The sequence below is a fragment of the Schistosoma haematobium genome, chromosome 3 (genome assembly GCF_000699445.3).
Source record: "Schistosoma haematobium chromosome 3, whole genome shotgun sequence".
NCBI classification, from domain to species: Eukaryota; Metazoa; Platyhelminthes; class Trematoda; order Strigeidida; family Schistosomatidae; genus Schistosoma; species Schistosoma haematobium.
This window is the reverse complement of record NC_067198.1, coordinates 48,208,021-48,228,202: the sequence shown is the minus strand read 5'-3', so window position 1 is coordinate 48,228,202 and position 20,182 is coordinate 48,208,021. Positions and strand designations below refer to the sequence as shown.

The window sequence follows — 20,182 nt, the reverse complement described above, 5'->3', positions numbered from 1 at the left end:
AACTAAAATGAAATAATTTAAATAATATTCCTTTTGAATGGGTTTCACTTCCGACCTCTCATCCTTCCTTAGCTCAAATCCCCCTTTTCAGTATATTTTGGTCCTGTTTTGTTTTTATTATTACTTTGGAATTTTAAACCGTAAGCAGTTGCGATTATCCTCTAACAATTTTTCATGAATGTTATGCAGTGTTTATTATGACCTATGGGTTTTTCATTTTCGTCATATCCGTCAAATGGACAATTATCTCTTATAATTCTGATCCGTAAATTATTTTCATCCTCCTCTTCTTTAATCCCCTGATAGTGACTTCAAGCCCGGCTAATTATCACGTGACTTACTCACCAATTGAAACAAGGCTTACAAAACCTTAGCAGTGTGCCAAACCAATGATGTTCGACCGATCTGAGCAGCCGAGCGTCCTTATTGATCCTTGGTTAAATTAGTCCGTCCAACCGAGTCCAGAACATCAATGACAGCTTTCAATATAAGAATCATTTGGTTCAAGCATACTTGGTTTATATACTAGCCAAACAGACCATTTCACCCATAAAATAGGAAATAACATTAATACAAGTTCAACTCCAGAAGTGAATGTGAACGTGGAAGACTGTAATCAATAAAGTGAGTATCATTTAAGAATAGTAAATCGTATCATAATTGTCTATAGGTCAAAATGAAGCTTATAATAAGAGGAATGTACAGATATACATAATCTAGTTACTGAATAGTTGTACAATAAGAATATATATATATATATATATATATATATATATATATATATATATATATATATATATATATATGTAATACTAGTTTAATAATAGTTCTCAAAAGTTACGCTTAATTTGATCTTCACTAAGATATAACACTTTTGATATCTGAAATCTCGAATCACTTTATGATACAATATATTCTACCTCGCTGAGCATAAATTTAGTTACTCGGCTTTGGAGGTACACCATTTTTGTATGAAGGTTGATGATATGATGTAGTTCTCTGTGACAAAATGGATGAAATGAAGTTCAGATCTGCAATTTATTGATCGTGAAATTTCGTTTATTAACTATTGTAGTATAGCTCTTCGACTTTGTTGAGTTTGAAGCAATTAATCCCTTTGATAAATCTCGATAGTGTAATAAGAAGACCAAATGACGTAGTTAAAAAGACGTTATTATGAAATACTTAGTGATTAATTAGTTTCTTTATTTCAGAGAAGTCATAGAGAAATGTTGTCGTACAAGTTCTGGTTTATTTCGTTTACCAAATATTTTTATTTGGTATCGAAAAAACACTATAAAAAATAAAGGTACTTACAGATCTAGCAATGTCTAATCCAGATGCTTCATGAATAACTGCATGTGTGACTTTCTTGATGTCATCATTGATTGATGACATAATCTATAAAATAGATAAGCTAATTATTGTAAAAACAAAGTGATACACTCTTATTTTAACATCTAGTCCCAGTAATTTCTTTATTATCTCGTGTTTTATTTATTGAATAAAATTTTAATATGAAAAGTTGAAAGATACAATAGCAAATAGAGGTAACAGTATTTGCTATTGCCCCCAAATGCCCTGGTATGACCGAGAGTGGTCAGAGTCCGCTCTCCCTCTCGAAATCCTCTCACATGACCACGCGTATATAGCCTCTACCAGGGAAGTCCTACTCACTGCCTTCTCGTGGCATTACTGTTGTTTAAGGAATTGAGAGGACGAAAAGTGAATGTCCGGCACTTTAACCGGATTCCAAACTAATGGTGCAAATGGGCTTCAGTATCCTACGGGAACAAATGGCGTATGAACCAATTGTTGGTCACTAGCTTCCATGGGCCTGAATCTCCTTACGATGCTCCACTGCCTTGTGGATCAGACCTGTAGATCGAAGGCTTAGGGAGTGGCCCCCTAATTAAACCACTTGCTTCGGTTTGGGCACCCGTGCAGTATCACAACCCTCACACATATCGAATGAGATTTGTGTGGCGCATATGTATTTGGTGCCTCTTTGTACCAATATCTAAGTGTTGAAATAAATAAATAAATATTTGTTATTAATAGGTTAGTAATCTGAAAAAATGAGTAACTTGAGAACAAAGTTAAGTGTTAAGTTACATCTTTTGTTTAGCTTTTCTTCAATAAGATTAGATCGGTATATAAACATGAGTCAATATTAATTGTATTGAATGCTAAATATTATATCGATTACGTCTTATTACGTAATTTCAGTTCCGTTTAAAACATCCGTCTGAGATTCACTAGCTTAATTTGTTAGCAGCTGATGAGAACGCGAAAAAGAGGACCGCTTTCGTTTATTCAGTGGCTTCAAAATATAAACTAGCTTGTGAACTGAGGTATTATTTATCTATCAAACGATTACCTATCTGAAATTTTATGCACTAAATAGTGTTATGTTCGTTATAACAATGTCAATAATCCTGATTTCAAGAATGACCAGAATCAATACAAACTCAATCATTTCCCTGTAAATAATAGTTACATGTCTCACTTCAAAAGCAACAAACCTACTTTTTACCTTATTTCCAATCGCAAATGAATTAAAGAAATTGAAGCCTCAAGTATTTTGAAATGATGGAGAATGCCTTTAGCTCAGAATGAGGATACTGTTCAGGAGGACAATAAGAGCTTCACGAATAAACCATCCAGCTCATAAAGCACAAACCTTAAAAATCCTCAACAATCGATTAACACTGAACTCTGAAGGATATTTACTTGATAATTGTATATTTATGTAAATTGTAAAAATTAATCAAACTATTTAAGAAAATTTCAACAGTTGAGATCATGAGTCAATTGATGCTAGACCATCATGGAAAACCCGGAAGCACTGGGCGGCCGTTTCGTCCTATTAAGGGATTCATCAGCAGTGCGCATCCACGACCCCGCCTCGCGTGACTCGAACCCAGGACATATCAGTCTCGCGCCAGTCGTTTAACCAATTAGACCGCTGAGTTGGCCGGCATCCAACGGTGTTAATGTCTAACTTCAACCAATCCACGAAGTTGCGCCACCGTACACCATTGTCTTCAGTGAGTTACTACCTCACAACTGACCCGGTTGAACTCCACTGGTCACTAATTCTCACTAGAACTCCAGGATATTTCTCTTGAAGCCAGTCACTAGTGAGCATATATTAATTAGTATCAGAAGGGGTTTTGTGGAGATTGTAGTAATTTCAACAGTTGAGATCATGAATCAATTTAAAAAAACAGAAATGTTTATTTCCCCATACAAAAAGCTTTCAAAGTTATTTCAAGTAAGATTGGTTTAATATAACATAAACTATGCCAAAAATATTGTATGGATGAATCCAATTTATTATCAACTTACATAGTCGGAGAAATTAAAATAATTTCTTGATGCATTGTAAATCTGATCTTGAACGCATTTCTTTTGTTCTTGATACTTACGAGTAGTTTCAGATGTCCAAACTGACTGAATTTCACCTCCTTTCAGCATAACGGATCCTTTTTTTCATCCATAGATTTTTCAAATAGTGCAAATGAAATAAATTGTAGGGAAAAGAAAAATCAAGATTAAACTTTTAAAATTGATGATGATTTTACTGATTGTTGTATTTTTCAGAAACAATGATGAAAGTTATATTGTGATGCGTGCTACTTATATCGATGTAAGTAGTATATCACGTGAGTTAAAAACGCAATGTCTGGCAACAGACGATGGGGAAGATCAAGAAAGGAAGAGCGTAAACACAATGTAATTTGTAAGGAACCGCATGAACAATGAAATGTGAGACAATGGATTGATGTTTGCAACAGGAACAGTCCAGGTTGATATTATGCATTAATATTTTGCAAACTAACGATTTACTATGTGGTTTTTCTATTCTATTGAGTAACTCTGTAATTTTGTGCTAAATACATTCGGTTGTCACCACACGTGTTCTTATTCACTACAATATGGCTAAAGTTCCTTCATAAATCCCGTGAAGTCTTTTTCTTATTTGGAGTCTCAATAAAGTTTAACCTATGAGTGACGAAAAGCTTATATAAAAGGCAAAACTAAATAAGCCGCTTTAAGATTCAAGACAGAACGGTAAATCACATGCAAGTATGTGTGAGCTAATATGAATGAACAAACCAATTCATCAACTCAAGGTCACTTCCACTGACATTTCTGCCTTGGTCAACCTTGGAGTATCTGAGAATACACCTGAAATATAAGTAATCTGATTTTGTTTCTGGATGTACGGTTTCTCTGCAGTTTTTATCTTCTTCCTTGGCCTATTTTGATAGAGAATGAGTTAAGGGAGTTGAATAGAAACTGTATCGGATCACAGATCATAATAACGACTGGTATAAAGGAAGATTATGCATCTTCGAAAATGAATAGTCTATTTACATTTTAAGCCTTAATCGAATTCACCTGTGATGAAAAGAATGTTGATTAATCGCTTGACTGAGTAGTTTATACATATTTGTGTTAGACTACATCTGCAAACGGTAACAGGACCCGGAAACCTGATTGTCCTAAAATCATAATTCAAAGGTCAACTACCTGGTAAAAATTATATCTGTAAGTCAGAAGGGACATTTTAAAGAACACTGGACCGAATAGGATATTTTCGTTATTTAGTCAGACGAAAGTGAGTTTAAAAAGCGGATATCAGTTGACTTCTTTCATCTCCTTAACGTGTGTTTATCACAACGAGAATAATACTAGAGAAGCTCATCATCAGCCTGTACGGCTGAGTGGAAGGTAAAAACACATTTATTTGATACTGAACATCAAATTCAAGTAGAGGTAACCTATATAGTCATCTTATACATCCATCTTGTAAAATAACATTTTTTAAAACAATAAAAGCTGTGGGAATTAACTTTAACAGACCTAACCTCTGAATTTGGAAGAATTTTTGTACCGCTGTGACTTTTCCACGGTCTCCTGCTGAATCAAATAACTATGAAATAGAACTTAATTTGTTAGATGTTTATTCTTAATAATATGCCTGGTGGCAGTAAGCCATTACTGATCAATAATAAAAGACAGAAATATTAGGCTAAACTAAACACGAGACAATTTTATGTTGTTATTAATTCTATCTGTATCCTAATTTGAGTTCACTTGTTGAATGCTTTTTGCTGTCAGTAAACTGAATTCTGGTCTATTTATAGGTTGATCTTAGGTTAGATATTTGGGTCTAATGTATCATATGATCTAGTATGATAATATACTGTCTACAGTTAGTAGTCTAAACAACTTAATTCTTAATCTATTATAAAACCCATATTTACTCATGTAGTAGCATCTAGTACTGAGTGAGTAATCAATCAATCAATTGTAGTGACCTTCTTTTATCAAGAGAACGCGATCGGTGTAATGGAAACAATTATTATTATAACCAATTGTACCAGGGATTGTTTTACCGTACTTGTTCGTTTAACTGTACTAAAGACATTCTTCCTTCCGTTGATTGTGACCTTGCACGAATTCGGTTACGCTCAGTAATCACACTTGTAACGTGGCACGATCTCGGTATTCTTTCGATATCACGAGGTCGCCAACAAATACATCTCGACCACAGCCATCAACTGCCTTCTGATATTTGGTGTAAGGGGGGGATCTTATCGGTTAACTGGCACGTAGTCTTCCTATAGTGGTGATCATAGTCAAACGTGACTCGACGCCACACTACACAATCAGTATTTTGCATTAACTCAACAGCATTTTTATTTGACACTATAAGTTGATAAGTTTTGTTAACTGACTCAAAACTAATAAATTGGTATTAGTTTGATATTCAATTAGAAATTTTATGATAAGAATAGCTAAATGAAAAGAAGTATCTACTTTTAATTGTTTGGGAGAGTCGAAACATATCATATGCTTGTACTCATAGGGCATCTCAAGGAAGATTGATATGGTAAACAAGACGCGTTTTTAGGAGTCAATTATGAAAATAATCAAGTTCTTGGCTCAAATGCTAATGAACCATACGCACTTTATTTGACTTGCCAATTACAATCATCTCTTGGTTTCTTTACTTATTATGAGAGTTGAGGCATGCAAATAAGATGTGGGTCTGTCTGAATTGGGAATTCACGAAACGATACAATTTTATGTGTTATAGCATTAATAAATTTTATGGAACTAACCATATTCTCCAACTAATATACCAATAGCAGTACCAATCAAAGATCCTAAACCACCAAAATTAAAAGCGGCTGGTAAATTATGATGAAATATTGGTAACTGAAGCATTCCAGGCGGAATAAATACTTCATCTAACTGTAAATATAAAGCTACATGTGAATCATACACCATAACATCTCGTGAACTCCAATTTTCTTCACTTGTTTCCGTAACACCAGAAAGTAGACGATTATACACTCCGCGAATATACTGAATAGCTGAGAATAGATTGTTTAAGTAATTATATGAAGTTCTCAGCTAGAAAAATTAGTAAAAGATACATTCTCTATAATTATTTATGCAAAAATTAGTGAAATATTTGAATAATATGAAAAGAACTATAAAAATAATCGTCTTATAATTGTATACTGTTATACCACTTTACGCCAAAGTCGTAATGGACAACACCGGGTATTAAGATGTCATGTGGCTAGGACAAAGGAACGAGAATGGTGACAGATTTGCAAACTCATGTGCATTCAACAAAATGGTTACACTATTCCTACACAAATACATATACAAAGCTACATGGGTCTCACTGGATCACACCACGAAGAACCAGATAAATAATATTTGCATCAGGAAAAATTTGCAAGGTTAATGGAAGACGTGAGAACCAAGAGAGTTTGCTGACATAGTTTCAGATTACCACCTGGTTGTGGCCAAGATGAAACTGAAGCTAAAGAAACACTGAACAGCTGGGGAAACAGCAGTAAAAGATTCAAGAAAAAAAGATAAGGAGACAGCAATTAACAACAGCTGGACAAGAACAGAGAAATTCAAGGCTGAATATACAGAAGAAACTAAGCAAGTGAAGATTAACAAGCAGAAATACGTGGAAGACCTAGCAACGACGGTGGAAAAGACCGCAAGAGAAGTAAATGTGAGACAACTATATGACATAACGAGAAAACTGGTAAAGAAATACAATAAACCAAAGAGACCAGTCAAGGAAAAAGAAGGCGAGACGATCAATGAGATTCAAGAACAGAGAAACAGATGAGTGGAAAAGTTCGAAGAACTCTTGAATAGGCATCTCGATCGAATCACCTGGATATCTAAGCAGCACTCACAGACCTTTCCATGGATATCACTCCACCAACGATCAAACAAATCAAGAGTTGGAAATCAGAAGGACCTGACTATTGATGTGGTCCAGAAAACTCGCAAAAGCCAAGAAGGGCCCAGTAAACACTAAGAAGCACTTTATCCAGTCAGCGTTCACTAGAAACATCAAGAAAGTGAAAAGTCACATGTAGAGTTTCTGATTGGTTGATTACTATACTGCTACTACGTTTAGTAGCATTCCATAATTTTCGGGAAACCCGAGAACATCTAAAATACTATCAAAACCCTATATTTTATGTACTAGAACGAACCTTTGGGGAAAAGTGCTTCTCGCATATATTGCCCCTTTTCTCTCGTGTCCAGGTCGCTGTGTAGTTCTAGCTTAAGGGTTACGAGAATAGCATAGGAACCGAATATAGCGTTCAATTAGCAAGATTTATCACTGACAGCATACCAACTGAAGCATTCAAGTCGGACATAGAGGCAACTGTAAACATGCTCCACATTCTATTCAAGAAGATTTAGGAGGAAGAACAAGTGGCGATGAACTGGAAAGAACGATACCTCATCAAGATACCAAAGAAAGGAGATCTGAGCAGATGTGAGAACTACGGAAACCAGAGGCATTACACTACTGTCAGTATCAGAAAATGTTTTCGACAGAGTGTTTCTCAACCGGATGAAAGATCAAGTAGACGCCCAAGATCCAGATCAACACACCGGAGTTCGTAAACATCAGTCGTGTACAGACCAAATCACGACACTACGAATAATTGTTGAGCAATGAATTGAATGAAACTCATCACTATACATCAACTTCATTGACTATGAGAAGCATTTGACGGTGTGGACAGTGAGGACTTTATGTAACCTTATTCGACATTATCATATAGATGAGAAGATTGCCAAAATCATCCGGAATTCATACGATGGATTACAGTGCTAGGTGGTGCATGGAGGACAGGTGATGGATGAATTGCAATTGAGGACCGGAGTCAGACAAGGCTGCTTAATCTCTCCCTTCCTCTTTCTTTTGGTGGTTGACTGTATTGCAAAGACCTTGACACGTGAGGGGAAGCAAGATTTTTTTCCACGGGATGGGGTTGCAGGCTCCATGCTCAGCCCTTCTCCTTTTTCCGGTCTTGGGACCGGCAGTAACTAGAAGAGTCACAGGCCGAGTTTGGATAAGACACACATTGAGAAAATTATCAAGCTGCATCACGAGGCAAGCGGTAACTTGGAATCCTATGGGGGATCGGTAGAGAGGAAGACTAAAGAACACACTATGTCGGGAATTGGAAGCAGACATCAAACAAATGAACAGAATTTGGAAACAACTGGAAAGGATCGCTCAGAACAGATTTGGATGGAGAATGCTGTTGGGCTGCCTGTACTCCTCCACAAGAGGTAACAGACGTAAGTAAGTTTGTTACATCACTTTTAACACTAATTTAATGGAAATTATTTGCCTCTGAATTTTATGAAATAGTTCTGTTTATTTGGAATGAGACATGTAACACTTTATTCAGTAAATCTAAGTATTCCATCTAGTTAGTGTTTCGAAGTGATTAAATGGTAAAATCCAAAGATATTTGTAATAATAGTTAGGATACATAATAGAATTGCTACTTATACTTAGTCCTTAAAGTATATGTTTGAAATAGAGAATCAACGAAGTACTGTGCGAATACCATAAATGGTATGATAATGAATGACTAGTTAGGTTATATGAAGATATAATGATGAAATATTCAAACTATGGAGAGATTGTTAACTCGTTGAATTCAGTTTTTTCCGAATGGTAAACGTCTGTGTATTAGGCATTTCAATTATTCTAACTTGAAACAAATGGAACCTTGACATTTGAAGTTATTATTTCGGCTAGCGTTCCACTATCCGAGCTCAATAATTTAAATGTGGATGGAAAGCTTCACAATGAGAAATAACAAGATTTTAGAAAATAACTAAAAAGACGGTAGAACTTCTAGAACCACCATATTTCGGTCAGTTACTAGATGTTGATCTAATTCATAACATGATTATGGGTCAACTAGACAGTCTACGAAGTTCACAGGTATGGGTAAAGCGGAGCTATGAACAAAACTAATTATACACGATTTTTCTTATGGAATAACTCAACAAGAATTTCTCTTCTATTCTAAGCAGATGATTACGATGAACTTCAGGAAGATATTTGCAGCTTTTCAACTAAACTATACAACTTAAAGAACTGTGCACTATCAAAATTGTTAGGTGATTCTAAATGATAAACAGAAAACTTCTCTTGACCCAGGTTCCATTTTAGTCGGCGCCCTCAAGCAAGACATGACTGGAGTCTTGAGGAGACTCATCCTGCAGACTACCTCTACCCGAAAGATAATGCATTTTGAATCACTTATCCCGTTGACGACACTGCAAAAATGAGCTCTTGAATTCTATTAGCACTAAGGACTAGACGAACACAACATTGGTTGATAATCAGTAATTAATCAACGCAACCATCTACAATATTATTTTATGCATTTTAATAGACTAACCTGCCTATAATATATAGTAATCTTATCATTAATAATTACTGTGCCTAAATTACTTAAGTCAAAAGTAAGAATGATTGAATTCCGAATGCACCTCTCATAAACATTTAGGAGTTTTCAGTCTGTTACAGCTTTGTGTGTGAAAGATAGTTTAAAGTACAGATAGACATCATATGAAGAGCCACTGATGAATAAGAAATAATAAACAATTTTTTAATGCATGCATGGAAATTATTCAAGTTGAAATGAAATGTAGAAAGATCTCTAATATCTCGTAGTCAGTGCAGTATAGTTTGACTACTGAGCTTGAGTAATAACAATGTCTGTTTTTACTTATTTATTTCAGCAAATAGATATTGGTACAAAGAGGCACCAAATACATATGCGCCACACAAATCTCATTCGATATGTGTGAGGGTTGTGATACTGCACGGGTGCCCAAACCGAAGCAAGTGGTTTAATTAGGGGGCCACTCCCTAAGCCTTCGATCTACAGGTCTGATCCACAAGGCAGTGGAGCATCGTAAAGAGATTCAGGCCCATGGAAGCCAGTGACCAACAATTGGTTCATACGCCATTTGTTCCCGTAGGATACTGAAGCCCATTTGCACCATTAGTTTGGAATACGGTTAAAGTGCCGGACATTCACTTTTCGTCCTCCCATTTTTGTAAACAACACCTTCGCTGAGAGAAGGCATTGAGTAAGACTTCCATGGCAGAGGCTATATACGCGTGGTCATGTGAGAGGATTTCGAGAGGGAGAGCGGACTCTGCCCACTCTCGGTCGTACCAAGGCATTTGGGTGCCTATATGGAAATATATTAGTTACAGTTAGTGTTTTGGACACAGAAATTTTTAGTTTCAGTTCATTCTCAAGAGAGCGAGACGTTTATGTAATATCTTCTATAATATTTATTTCATTCCTGTTATCAATGACCACATTTGTTATGAATCTTTTCTAGATCAACACAGTTTATTTTGCATTAAACTAGTTCATACATTTCAAGTAATCTTCATTAGAAGATTATATTAAGCTTACCGTTCGATAGGCATAATTTAATTTCTTATTATCGCGCATAATTTCCGGAACTTTGAATAAAATTTTCATTTTATTAATCTAGATAAAGATAAACATTGATGAATTCAATTTTAGCATAGTTATTAAGGTAGGAATAGACACTTTCAAAGAATTTCTGGCATATTATTTTAATATATAATTATAATAAAAATGAATACTACTTTTCACATTCTATTTATCTTAGTACTTGTTGTTGTCCAGTTTATTCCGTATGTCTGTAATCATATAATTTGATATTGACTATGAAAAAATGGGAAAATTTTGTATCAGATAGAATCTACTTCAGAAAGAGTAAACGTTTCATGTAATTTACTTGGATACTATGTTATATTCACTGTATTATAAAAATGTATTCTTTTAATCTTAAGTGATTTAATGTATAGTGGCTAGCAGTGGAATCCAAGACGCACGTTTCGTCAGCTGGATGTACCTGCATCTCAGAGAGTTGGTGTTCACTCCAGGACTCGAACCCACTATCCATCATTGCTTACAAATAGTTTGTGAATTAAGGTAATATCGAGGCATACACACAGCATGCCACATATGCCAATAACAGACTGATCAATTGCAGTCTTAAACCTCAATTGTAAGATGCAAGCCAAACAATACCAACTGAATTTTAAGTGATTTAAGTTCGAAACAGATCCATCTTATTCTTTTTGAGCATCTCCCTAAAATTAAACTTACCAGTATATTGTAAATAAATTTGAATGAGCAGTTTGTGCCAGCCTTTTTTGATGTAAAACAGATTAAAAGTTAAACAAAAACATAATGATTCAATGTGATACTTTTCAGCATTTTAGTTATTCTATATTTTTTTAAAGATCGAATCATGAAGTAACCTTAACTAGACCAATATTGGAAACCTAGTATGGGTCTTCTCATCAGTATGCATCCAGAACGCTGCGTCTGGGAATTAAGTCAAGAACATTCAGTCTCATACGTGGACGCTTAAGGCCTGACTAATTAACAACTTTTATGTATGTACATATTTTACATACACATGACTGCTTGTGTGTCTGTTTGAATATTTCATTGTAAACATATGTTCATATAATTCACGTATTCACATACTACACTCGTTTTATCTTAAGTATTTAGTCTACTGTGATATAGTGTGTCTAAAAACATTCATCTCCAAAGCACTTCGTATCGGATATTTTGATTTCGTATAGTCAGATGTATTTCATTATGAAATGGGAGTATTCGAAGAAGTATACAAAATGAACATGGATCTAGAGAAGTTTGATTTTGATTTCTAGAGACCTTACAGAACCGTTTATTAAGATACGTTAGCCCGCCACTCAAAGTAACAAACTGATTGGTATGAATAAAGATATCCTTCACAAAGTTATTTATAAAGTAAATACTATGTTGGGTTTACATTTTTTTATTTTGAGAAATGTTGATTGGGTTGTAAAATAAAAGTGTAATTGGTAAACAGACTATTAGTAGTTAAGTGAATGGTTTATTAGAAAGGAACCCGTTCCACATTCAGCTCTTCTATTCTAATGAAATACTTTCGACATCTCAACCTCACTTTACAGTTATAAAGTAATTATTCAGTCGAAAATTTGTACGTTTACAATCCCTTCCCTTGGTTCACAAACTGAAGTAGTTTTTTTTTACCAAATGTTTGGATAATGATTTTTAGAAAAAAAGTTATCTCATCCCCAATGAGAAATGAGTTTTGAACAAGGTGGTAAACTACTGAATTTGAATAATAATAATCATGATCTATCCTCGTGTATCTGGTAAAATCAAGGTATGGTTAACTAATGTGTGTAAAAACAGAGATCTATTTATATTTTGGCATATATGTTAATTTTATGGATTATATTTTTGACTAACCCCAGTTTAACAACATTTGAAAACCGGGAAGCATCAGAAAGCTATTTAAGTTTTGTATAGGATACTTCTATAACCCTAACGAACGTTCCGGTTAAAGCCGTTCATGTGTACTACTCAGAAGTCCCGTACTGAGACAGAATAGATATGCAGCACTTTCTGCTTTTCAGTGGTTGTTTCACTGATATCAATTCATGGTGTAAAGAATAAATTGTAAGAATCTTCACAAAATTCCTGTAATTATTAATATAATTTAATTAATTGAAATATTTTGTAGTTTAAATCTTCAAATGGCAATATGGTATTCATTTTGAGATTAGATGGTGGTTGGAGGTAGTCGACAGGAAACCCTGAACCTCGGTTTCGTGCTACTTGGCACTCGTCAGCAAGGTGTACCTGTAATCTTGAGGGAACTGGTGCTCCCTGGCCGATTCGATCTCGTGTCACCCAGCTGCACAGTCAGAGACGTTACCACTGACCTATCCGAGCCGCGACCGACCTCCTGTCGGAATGAGATGTGATCACAATTGACTGATCACTGGTTGGTGATCAATGTCATGCGTGTCTAGTCCTTATTAGTGATCGATAGCAGTCGATCCGAACTAATAAGGACTAGACACTCATGACATTGATCGCCGCCCAGTGATCAATCAATTGTGGTATTCATTTTATTAATACTTCAAAACATCCCTCATTTTATGAAATATAATAAAGGGGTTTAAAATCAAAAAGAATAACTTGCTTACTCTTTCATTCACATCTTTTTTAGTCTGTTCATCCATCCATTGTATTTGTTTTAAATGATTTTTTAAACTAGTTCTTAAATATGTTGTCATTTGTTTAACCTGAAAACAAACAAACAAAACATTTGTACATGTATGTGAGTTTTAAAACTCACCAAAACACTACTAGATAACTTCATTCATTTGAAAATGATGACAATTGTCTATGGGCCAATTGAAGCTAGACCACCATGGAAAAGATGGAAGCATTGGACGGCCGTTTCATCCTATTGTGGGACTCCTCAGTAGCAGTACGCATCTACGACCCCACCTCGCGGGATTTGAACCCAGGACCTATCAGTTTCGAGACAGGTTTCCAGGTTTCCCATGGTGGTCTAGCTTCAATTGGCTCATGATCTCAACTGTTGAAATTACCAAAATCTCCACAAAACCCCTTCTGATACTAATTAACATATGCTCACTAGTGACTGACTTCAAGAGATATATCCTTGAGTTCTAGTGAGAATTAGTGACCAGTGGAGTTCAACCAGATCTGTTGTGAGATAGTAACTCACTGAAGACAATGGTGAGTATGTCGCTCAATTTCGTGGATTAGTTAAAGTTAGACATTAACACCGTTGAATGTCGGCCAACTCAGTGGTCTAGTTGGTTAAGTGCTAGCGCGCGAAACCAGTAGGTCCTGGGTTCGAATCTCGCAGTGGGCAAAGTCGTGGATGCGCACTGGTGATGAGTGCCACAATAGGACGAAACGGCCGTCCAGTGCTTTCAGGTTTTCCATGGTGGTCTAGCTTCAACTGACCCATGATCTCAACTGCTGAAATTACTATAATATCTACAAAACCCCTTCTGATATAGGTCTATAGGTTAATAATAATATGAAATATATTTTAACATTTAATTACTATTGAAACACCAAAGGATGGTGGATTGTCATAAAAACTCAAGATCAGTTTATTCATACAAAGAGATTTAATATTATGGTAAAAAATTATTCCTTAGGAGGAATGCGCCTATATTGACTTGCATGTGTCATTGTGAATTTCAAATTTAAGAGAATAGAAAAACTGAAGTTTAGAAGTGATACACTCAATTCACTTTTATTGATTATTCATGGTATAACTCTATACCAAAGTGAACAACATAACAGGTAAGTTTCTGTTCGGGAATTCAGTGTATTACAAGATGTAAGTATTTTAAATGTAGTTTCGTCTAACTATTGCTCACTTTGTAAATATCGTGGTTCATTTATCTTGGTTTATAAGATAAGTGTTGAATATTGAAGCAACTTAGAATTTCTCAGTAATCTGAATGAAGTGTTAGAGTGATCTGATCCAATTACTCATATTACTCATAATGAATAATGATTTCAATATGCTCAAATGAAAATTAAAAAAAAAACTAATGAATTCACAATGTTATGTTTACCTCGTTTTCTGTTTCGTTATGTACATGTTTTTCAGCATAAATTGCTCCTAATACAGTATCAAATAGTTCATGTGTTACAAAAAAACACTCCAGATCCATGATATGTTCAGTTTGATAATTGTATGATAAATGTAACATGTAATATTCATATGACAAATGCCATGTGTACGTATCTAGAACATTCCACAACATGTAGTTATTCATGATTCTGTAAATTAAACAAAAGATATCATGTAAACTCTTTTGAATAATGTGGTTTTTATATTCTGATGTTAACTATGAATACATTTTACAAAAAATTAATAAAAATAAAACAAGTCAGTTAAGGAAACCTGATTAGTTGACTGATGAATCAGTGTTAGGATGTAGTAATCTACCTAAAAGAGTCTAGTTTCTTTACTAATCTCCACTTGTTCTCAAGGTGTACATGAAGTCATGAAGGGACCGAAATACGAATCAACTGAGGAAAATATAACATGGCATAAGTTAACATTAATTAGTTAGCCAATGTAAATTATTCACGTATATAAGACGTCAGTCACTAGTTGACTGTTTCAATGTTAATTTCTGAAACTACGATACTGGGTGAAAAAGGTTTGGATAACATGAGTATGGTTATTTTCATCAGCAAAGGGGGTTTGTGGAGATTGTAGAAATTTTTTGACATAAATCACATGCTAATCTCATCTAGACTCCCAGTAAAAATCAAGAAGCATTGAAGACCTGTTCTTTCCAATACTTGATTCTTTGGGAGTTCGTATTCACGGTTTCGCCAAAGGAGATCGAACCGGTAATCTTTAATCTCGTGTTTGAACGCTTAATCTCCAGGTCACAGATTCGGCAAGTAGTTACTTAATGCACAGATGCCAATAATCAAATGAAATAAGACTCAGTTAAAATAAAATTAACAGTAGGAAAAAATGTTATAGTGTTGTGTTAGCTTTCTTATTATTACAAAATTACACGAATTAACCAAATTTTTGAACAGACTTAGGCAAATCTGACAACATCTAACTATTGAGTCGTTTTTGCCATCCTAATGACTCTATTCTCTTGATTGGAAATTGTGACCTTCAGTACATATATACCTCTTATATTCATGTCCTTACACATTTACACTTATACTTCTAATGTATTCTTGGTTGTTGTACATCTATTATTTTATTCAGTGACTGCCCCTTTATCGTACTATGGATTATCTATTCTAATTAATATTATATTGGTAATATTTTGAGTAGACACATCCACACTTCTTATTTCTTCGTTTACTTGCCAAAATAGGTATATGAGATGATAAACATCCGAAACATCAGTATTTTACTTTTTCAAATCCAACTTGTTATCAACCGGCTCCATCGACAGAACCTATGAATTATTAGGATCTATATTTCATCTACATCATTAACAATCAGATCATACTGAGATTAGACAATGAGTATAGAATATATATTATCAATTGAAAGTAAGATTTGAGTTGTTTGAACATACATATTTATGTAAATTTATACTATTTAAGGTTAACTGTGACAGTTTATAGTTACATTATCAGTCAAATAAGAATCAAATATCTAAAATGTATTTTACTTGCATCAGTTTTCTGTATTTGTAATACAAAACTCAAAAAGTTATACATTTTGAGATGACTATAAGTAAATCGATTATTTTTTATGTTGTCAAGCTATATAATATAACCGTTATGATGAATATATGGTAGATATTTACTCTATTATTGATCATTTATTTGCATATATAATCACCAATATTTCAATGCAATTTCTTGATAAGGATATTGTAGGATATGTAGACTTTGAAAGAATACTGGTAAAGCATTTGAGCTACAGGATAAAATATTATAAGTACGAAAAATGTACTTAACAGCCTTCTTTACGATTTTCACTACACCTCATCATTACGATGAAAATAAATATTATATAAGAACATTATTTTTCTTATTATAATCGTTCCAATTAATGCCCCCAAATGCCTTGGTACGGCCGAGAGTGGGCAGAGTCCGCTCTCCCTCTCGAAATCCTCTCACATGACCACGCGTATATAGCCTCTGCCACGGAAGTCTTACTCAATGCCTTCTCTCAGCGAAGGTGTTGTTTACGAAATCGAGAGAACGAAAAGCAAATGTACGGTGCTTTAACCGTATTCCAAACCAATGGTGCACATGGGCTCCAGTATCCTACGGGATCAAATGGCATATGAACCAATTGTCGGTCACTGGCTTCCATGGGACTACATCTCCTTACGATGTTCCACTGCCTTGTGGATCAGACCTGTCGGTCGAAGGCTTGGGGTGTGGCCCCCTAATGAAAACCACCTGCTTCGGTTTGGGCACCCGGGGCAGTATCACAGCCCTAACACATATCGAATGAGATTTGTGTGGCGCATATGTATTTCGTGCCTTCTTGTATCAGTATCTATGTGTTTGAATAAATAAATAATAATAAATGTTTATTGTTTATACTGGATGAAAACACATAGGCATTTATTGTTGATGTGAATAATTTATCTGAAATTTCTGTAACAGGTGTCGTCAAATGGTGAAGATAAACAAGATTTTGGTAAATTGAAGATGAGAAATAGAATAATATTTATATTCATGGATAAAATGAAACATACACTGGTAACTGTTAGCATGATTTATTGTCGAATTGTTGTTTACTAGAGTCAAGAACTGAAACTCATCGCTCCAAAACTCTCATCACACAAACAACTATTTCACTTGGATGATTCAGTTTGTATCTGTAGAATTCGTAAGGTAGACATGGCTTATGACCATGTTTAATAAGATGCATAGTGGTGTCATAATTGTATCATATAGACAAAAATAATCTAGGAAATTTTGTAGCTTCGATGGTTGTTTTGTTGTAAATCAGTTATCAGAGTTTAAACAACATCGTATTTTCCAATGACTTTTGTTAACCGCGTATTGTCGTAAATGATCTTGATGTGACCATTAAAATAACTGGCTCATAATCGAAATGAGGTCCGTTTAATTGATAGGTCAAAATCAGTACTTGAGGTAAAAGTCACGACAATATCATGAAAACGATATGACGTAAAATCATGCCGAGAATGAGCCCAACGATTGTTGCAAAATTTAATATACTACTTAATTATTGTTATAGTAATTCACTTGGTATTATCGTCTTATATTGTTTATATTGTTATAGTAGTTAATTTAAATTAGACAAAATTGTGCGGTTTTCTGGTTAATCACTATTTAAAACACACATAATAAACCACTTGTAAAAGGTTGGTGGTAGCTTCAAGTACCTTAGGGTACATGTTATTCACTGTTTGCAACCACACAGCCACATGCTTGATGAAAGGAATAAATTTGGGAAAAATGTTTATAACTCTACAGAAGTATGTTTTCTAACGACAGATGATTTCGTCTCTATTAGTCCTATCCAGAACCACTGGTATTGGGGGTGGAGACTATGGGATGTTATTGAAATCAGGAACATTCAACAGTCCTTACAAATACCTAAGATAATGGAAAATAGCTGTCTTATATCGCGAACTGGTTGAGGATATGTACATACACTAGTGGGTTTTTCCCCAGTAACCTTAAGGTCCTGTGTTCAGTCCATCATGCAATCCAGGATTTACACTATTGAAAAATCCCATATTAGAACTGAAACAACTGTCCATCAATTACTAGAATACAGTGATCATTTAACTAAGGTCATTCAGGGATGTATATTGTGAATTACAAACATTTAAACTGAATTGTTTTACCGAATTATTTATTAAGGTAGATCATTATTTTGTCAACTAATTTGTTGTACTATATAGCACAGGGGCAGGGGCCTGAATGGCAGCCACATTATCCTAAGACTCTTGAAAATAGAGTTATTTTACCGATACAGCAAATTGAAATATTTACTTTTATTAGCGTTCTAAAGCACTTATTTATTACTGTTATATCTTGAAAATTGATTTATTGATAAACCGCGTATAACAGAGCACTAAAACACCAAAACCCTTCCAAGTCGCAATAAGAAGACAGAAGACTGATGAAAGGAATATTATTCCAAACAGTGTCAATCATAGTACAAAATTGTCAGGTATTTATAGTTATTAGTGAGAACGAAATCATCATTACATTCCTCCGATCCGCATACAGGGGGGTATTAGCATTATCCAATCGGGAAGCTACACGTAGGAATTCTAGAATATTTTTTCGCAAGGTGATTGGATGGAACGTCTTCGGCTCCTTCTGAGCCTCTTACAGTCTCCTCGAGTTCACACGTGATCCGTCGTCACAATTGCCATTTAATTCACCTTTGGTTAAACTCAGTACTTTTTAGTAACTGAATAAACTATCATACTGATTATTTGAAATTCTTTTTGTTCTAATTTAATAGACATTGATAACCAACTAAACAACTGATCTTTATCTAAATGATTTGGTTAAACAGAGTAGCTTATGAAAATTGAATCAATAAAAAGGGAATGTCTAAACTGTTGGATTTGAAGTTAATCATTTCAAAATATTTATTTATTTAACACATAGATGTTGGTACATGGGGGCACGAAATACATATGCGCCACACAAATCTCATTCGATATGTGTTAGAGCTGTGATACTGCCCCGGGTGCCCAAACCGAAGCAGGTGGTTTTCATTAGGGGGCCACACCCCAAGCCTTCGACCGACAGGTCTGATCCACAAGGCAGTGGAACATCGTAAGGAGATGTAGTCCCATGGAAGCCAGTGACCGACAATTGGTTCATACGCCATTTGATCCCGTAGGATACTGGAGCCCATGTGCACCATTGGTTTGGAATACGGTTAAAGCACCGTACATTTGCTTTTCGTTCTCTCGATTTCGTAAACAACACCTCCGCTGAGAGAAGGCAGTGAATAGGATTTCCCTGGTAGAGGGTGTATACGCGTGGCCGTGTAAGAGCATTTCGAGAGGGAGAGCGGAGTCTCCTCACTCTCGGCCATACCAGGGCATTTGGGAGCTAACTATAGTGTTTACCGAAAGCTGAAAGTTTTGGCCGTCAATATACGGAAGGAAATGTCTGAAACTAAAAATTATTTTAAAATCTATAATTAATCATTTTTAAGTTGGGTGTTGATGTTTGGCGAATTATAGCTTGTCCAAAGTAATTTTTTTCCTGAAAACACATATGAATGAACTAATAATGAGTAGTAAAATTTATATTGAAGTTTTATTTTACGTTAGTAACATTTGGTCTTTAGAAAAGGAGGAATACCAAATAACAGCTTTACATTTGTTTAGTATGTGAGAAGCTTGAATAAATCCGTGGTTTGTTAGGTTGAATTAAAA

The 20,182-nt window shown here is 34.9% G+C and overlaps 1 protein-coding gene across 3 annotated transcripts in view; it reads right to left on the bottom strand.

Moving 5' to 3' along the window:
• MS3_00005944 (uncharacterized protein) overlaps positions 1-20,182 on the bottom strand; it is a gene marked incomplete at its 5' end in the record, with an annotated part of 67,380 nt that overhangs the window by 8,276 nt on the left and 38,922 nt on the right. For 2 of the 3 annotated variants that reach the window (XM_051214037.1, XM_012939349.3), the window contains 6 exons: positions 1,318-1,401; positions 3,352-3,488; positions 6,138-6,432; positions 10,815-10,892; positions 13,448-13,546; positions 14,870-15,077. In XM_051214037.1, the coding sequence (XP_051070065.1) occupies positions 1,318-1,401; positions 3,352-3,488; positions 6,138-6,432; positions 10,815-10,892; positions 13,448-13,546; positions 14,870-15,077 (901 nt within the window). Of the gene's footprint in view, positions 1-815; positions 3,489-6,137; positions 6,433-10,814; positions 10,893-13,447; positions 13,547-14,869; positions 15,078-20,182 lie in introns of those variants that run through there. The other variant, XM_051214036.1, reaches the window with a different exon arrangement.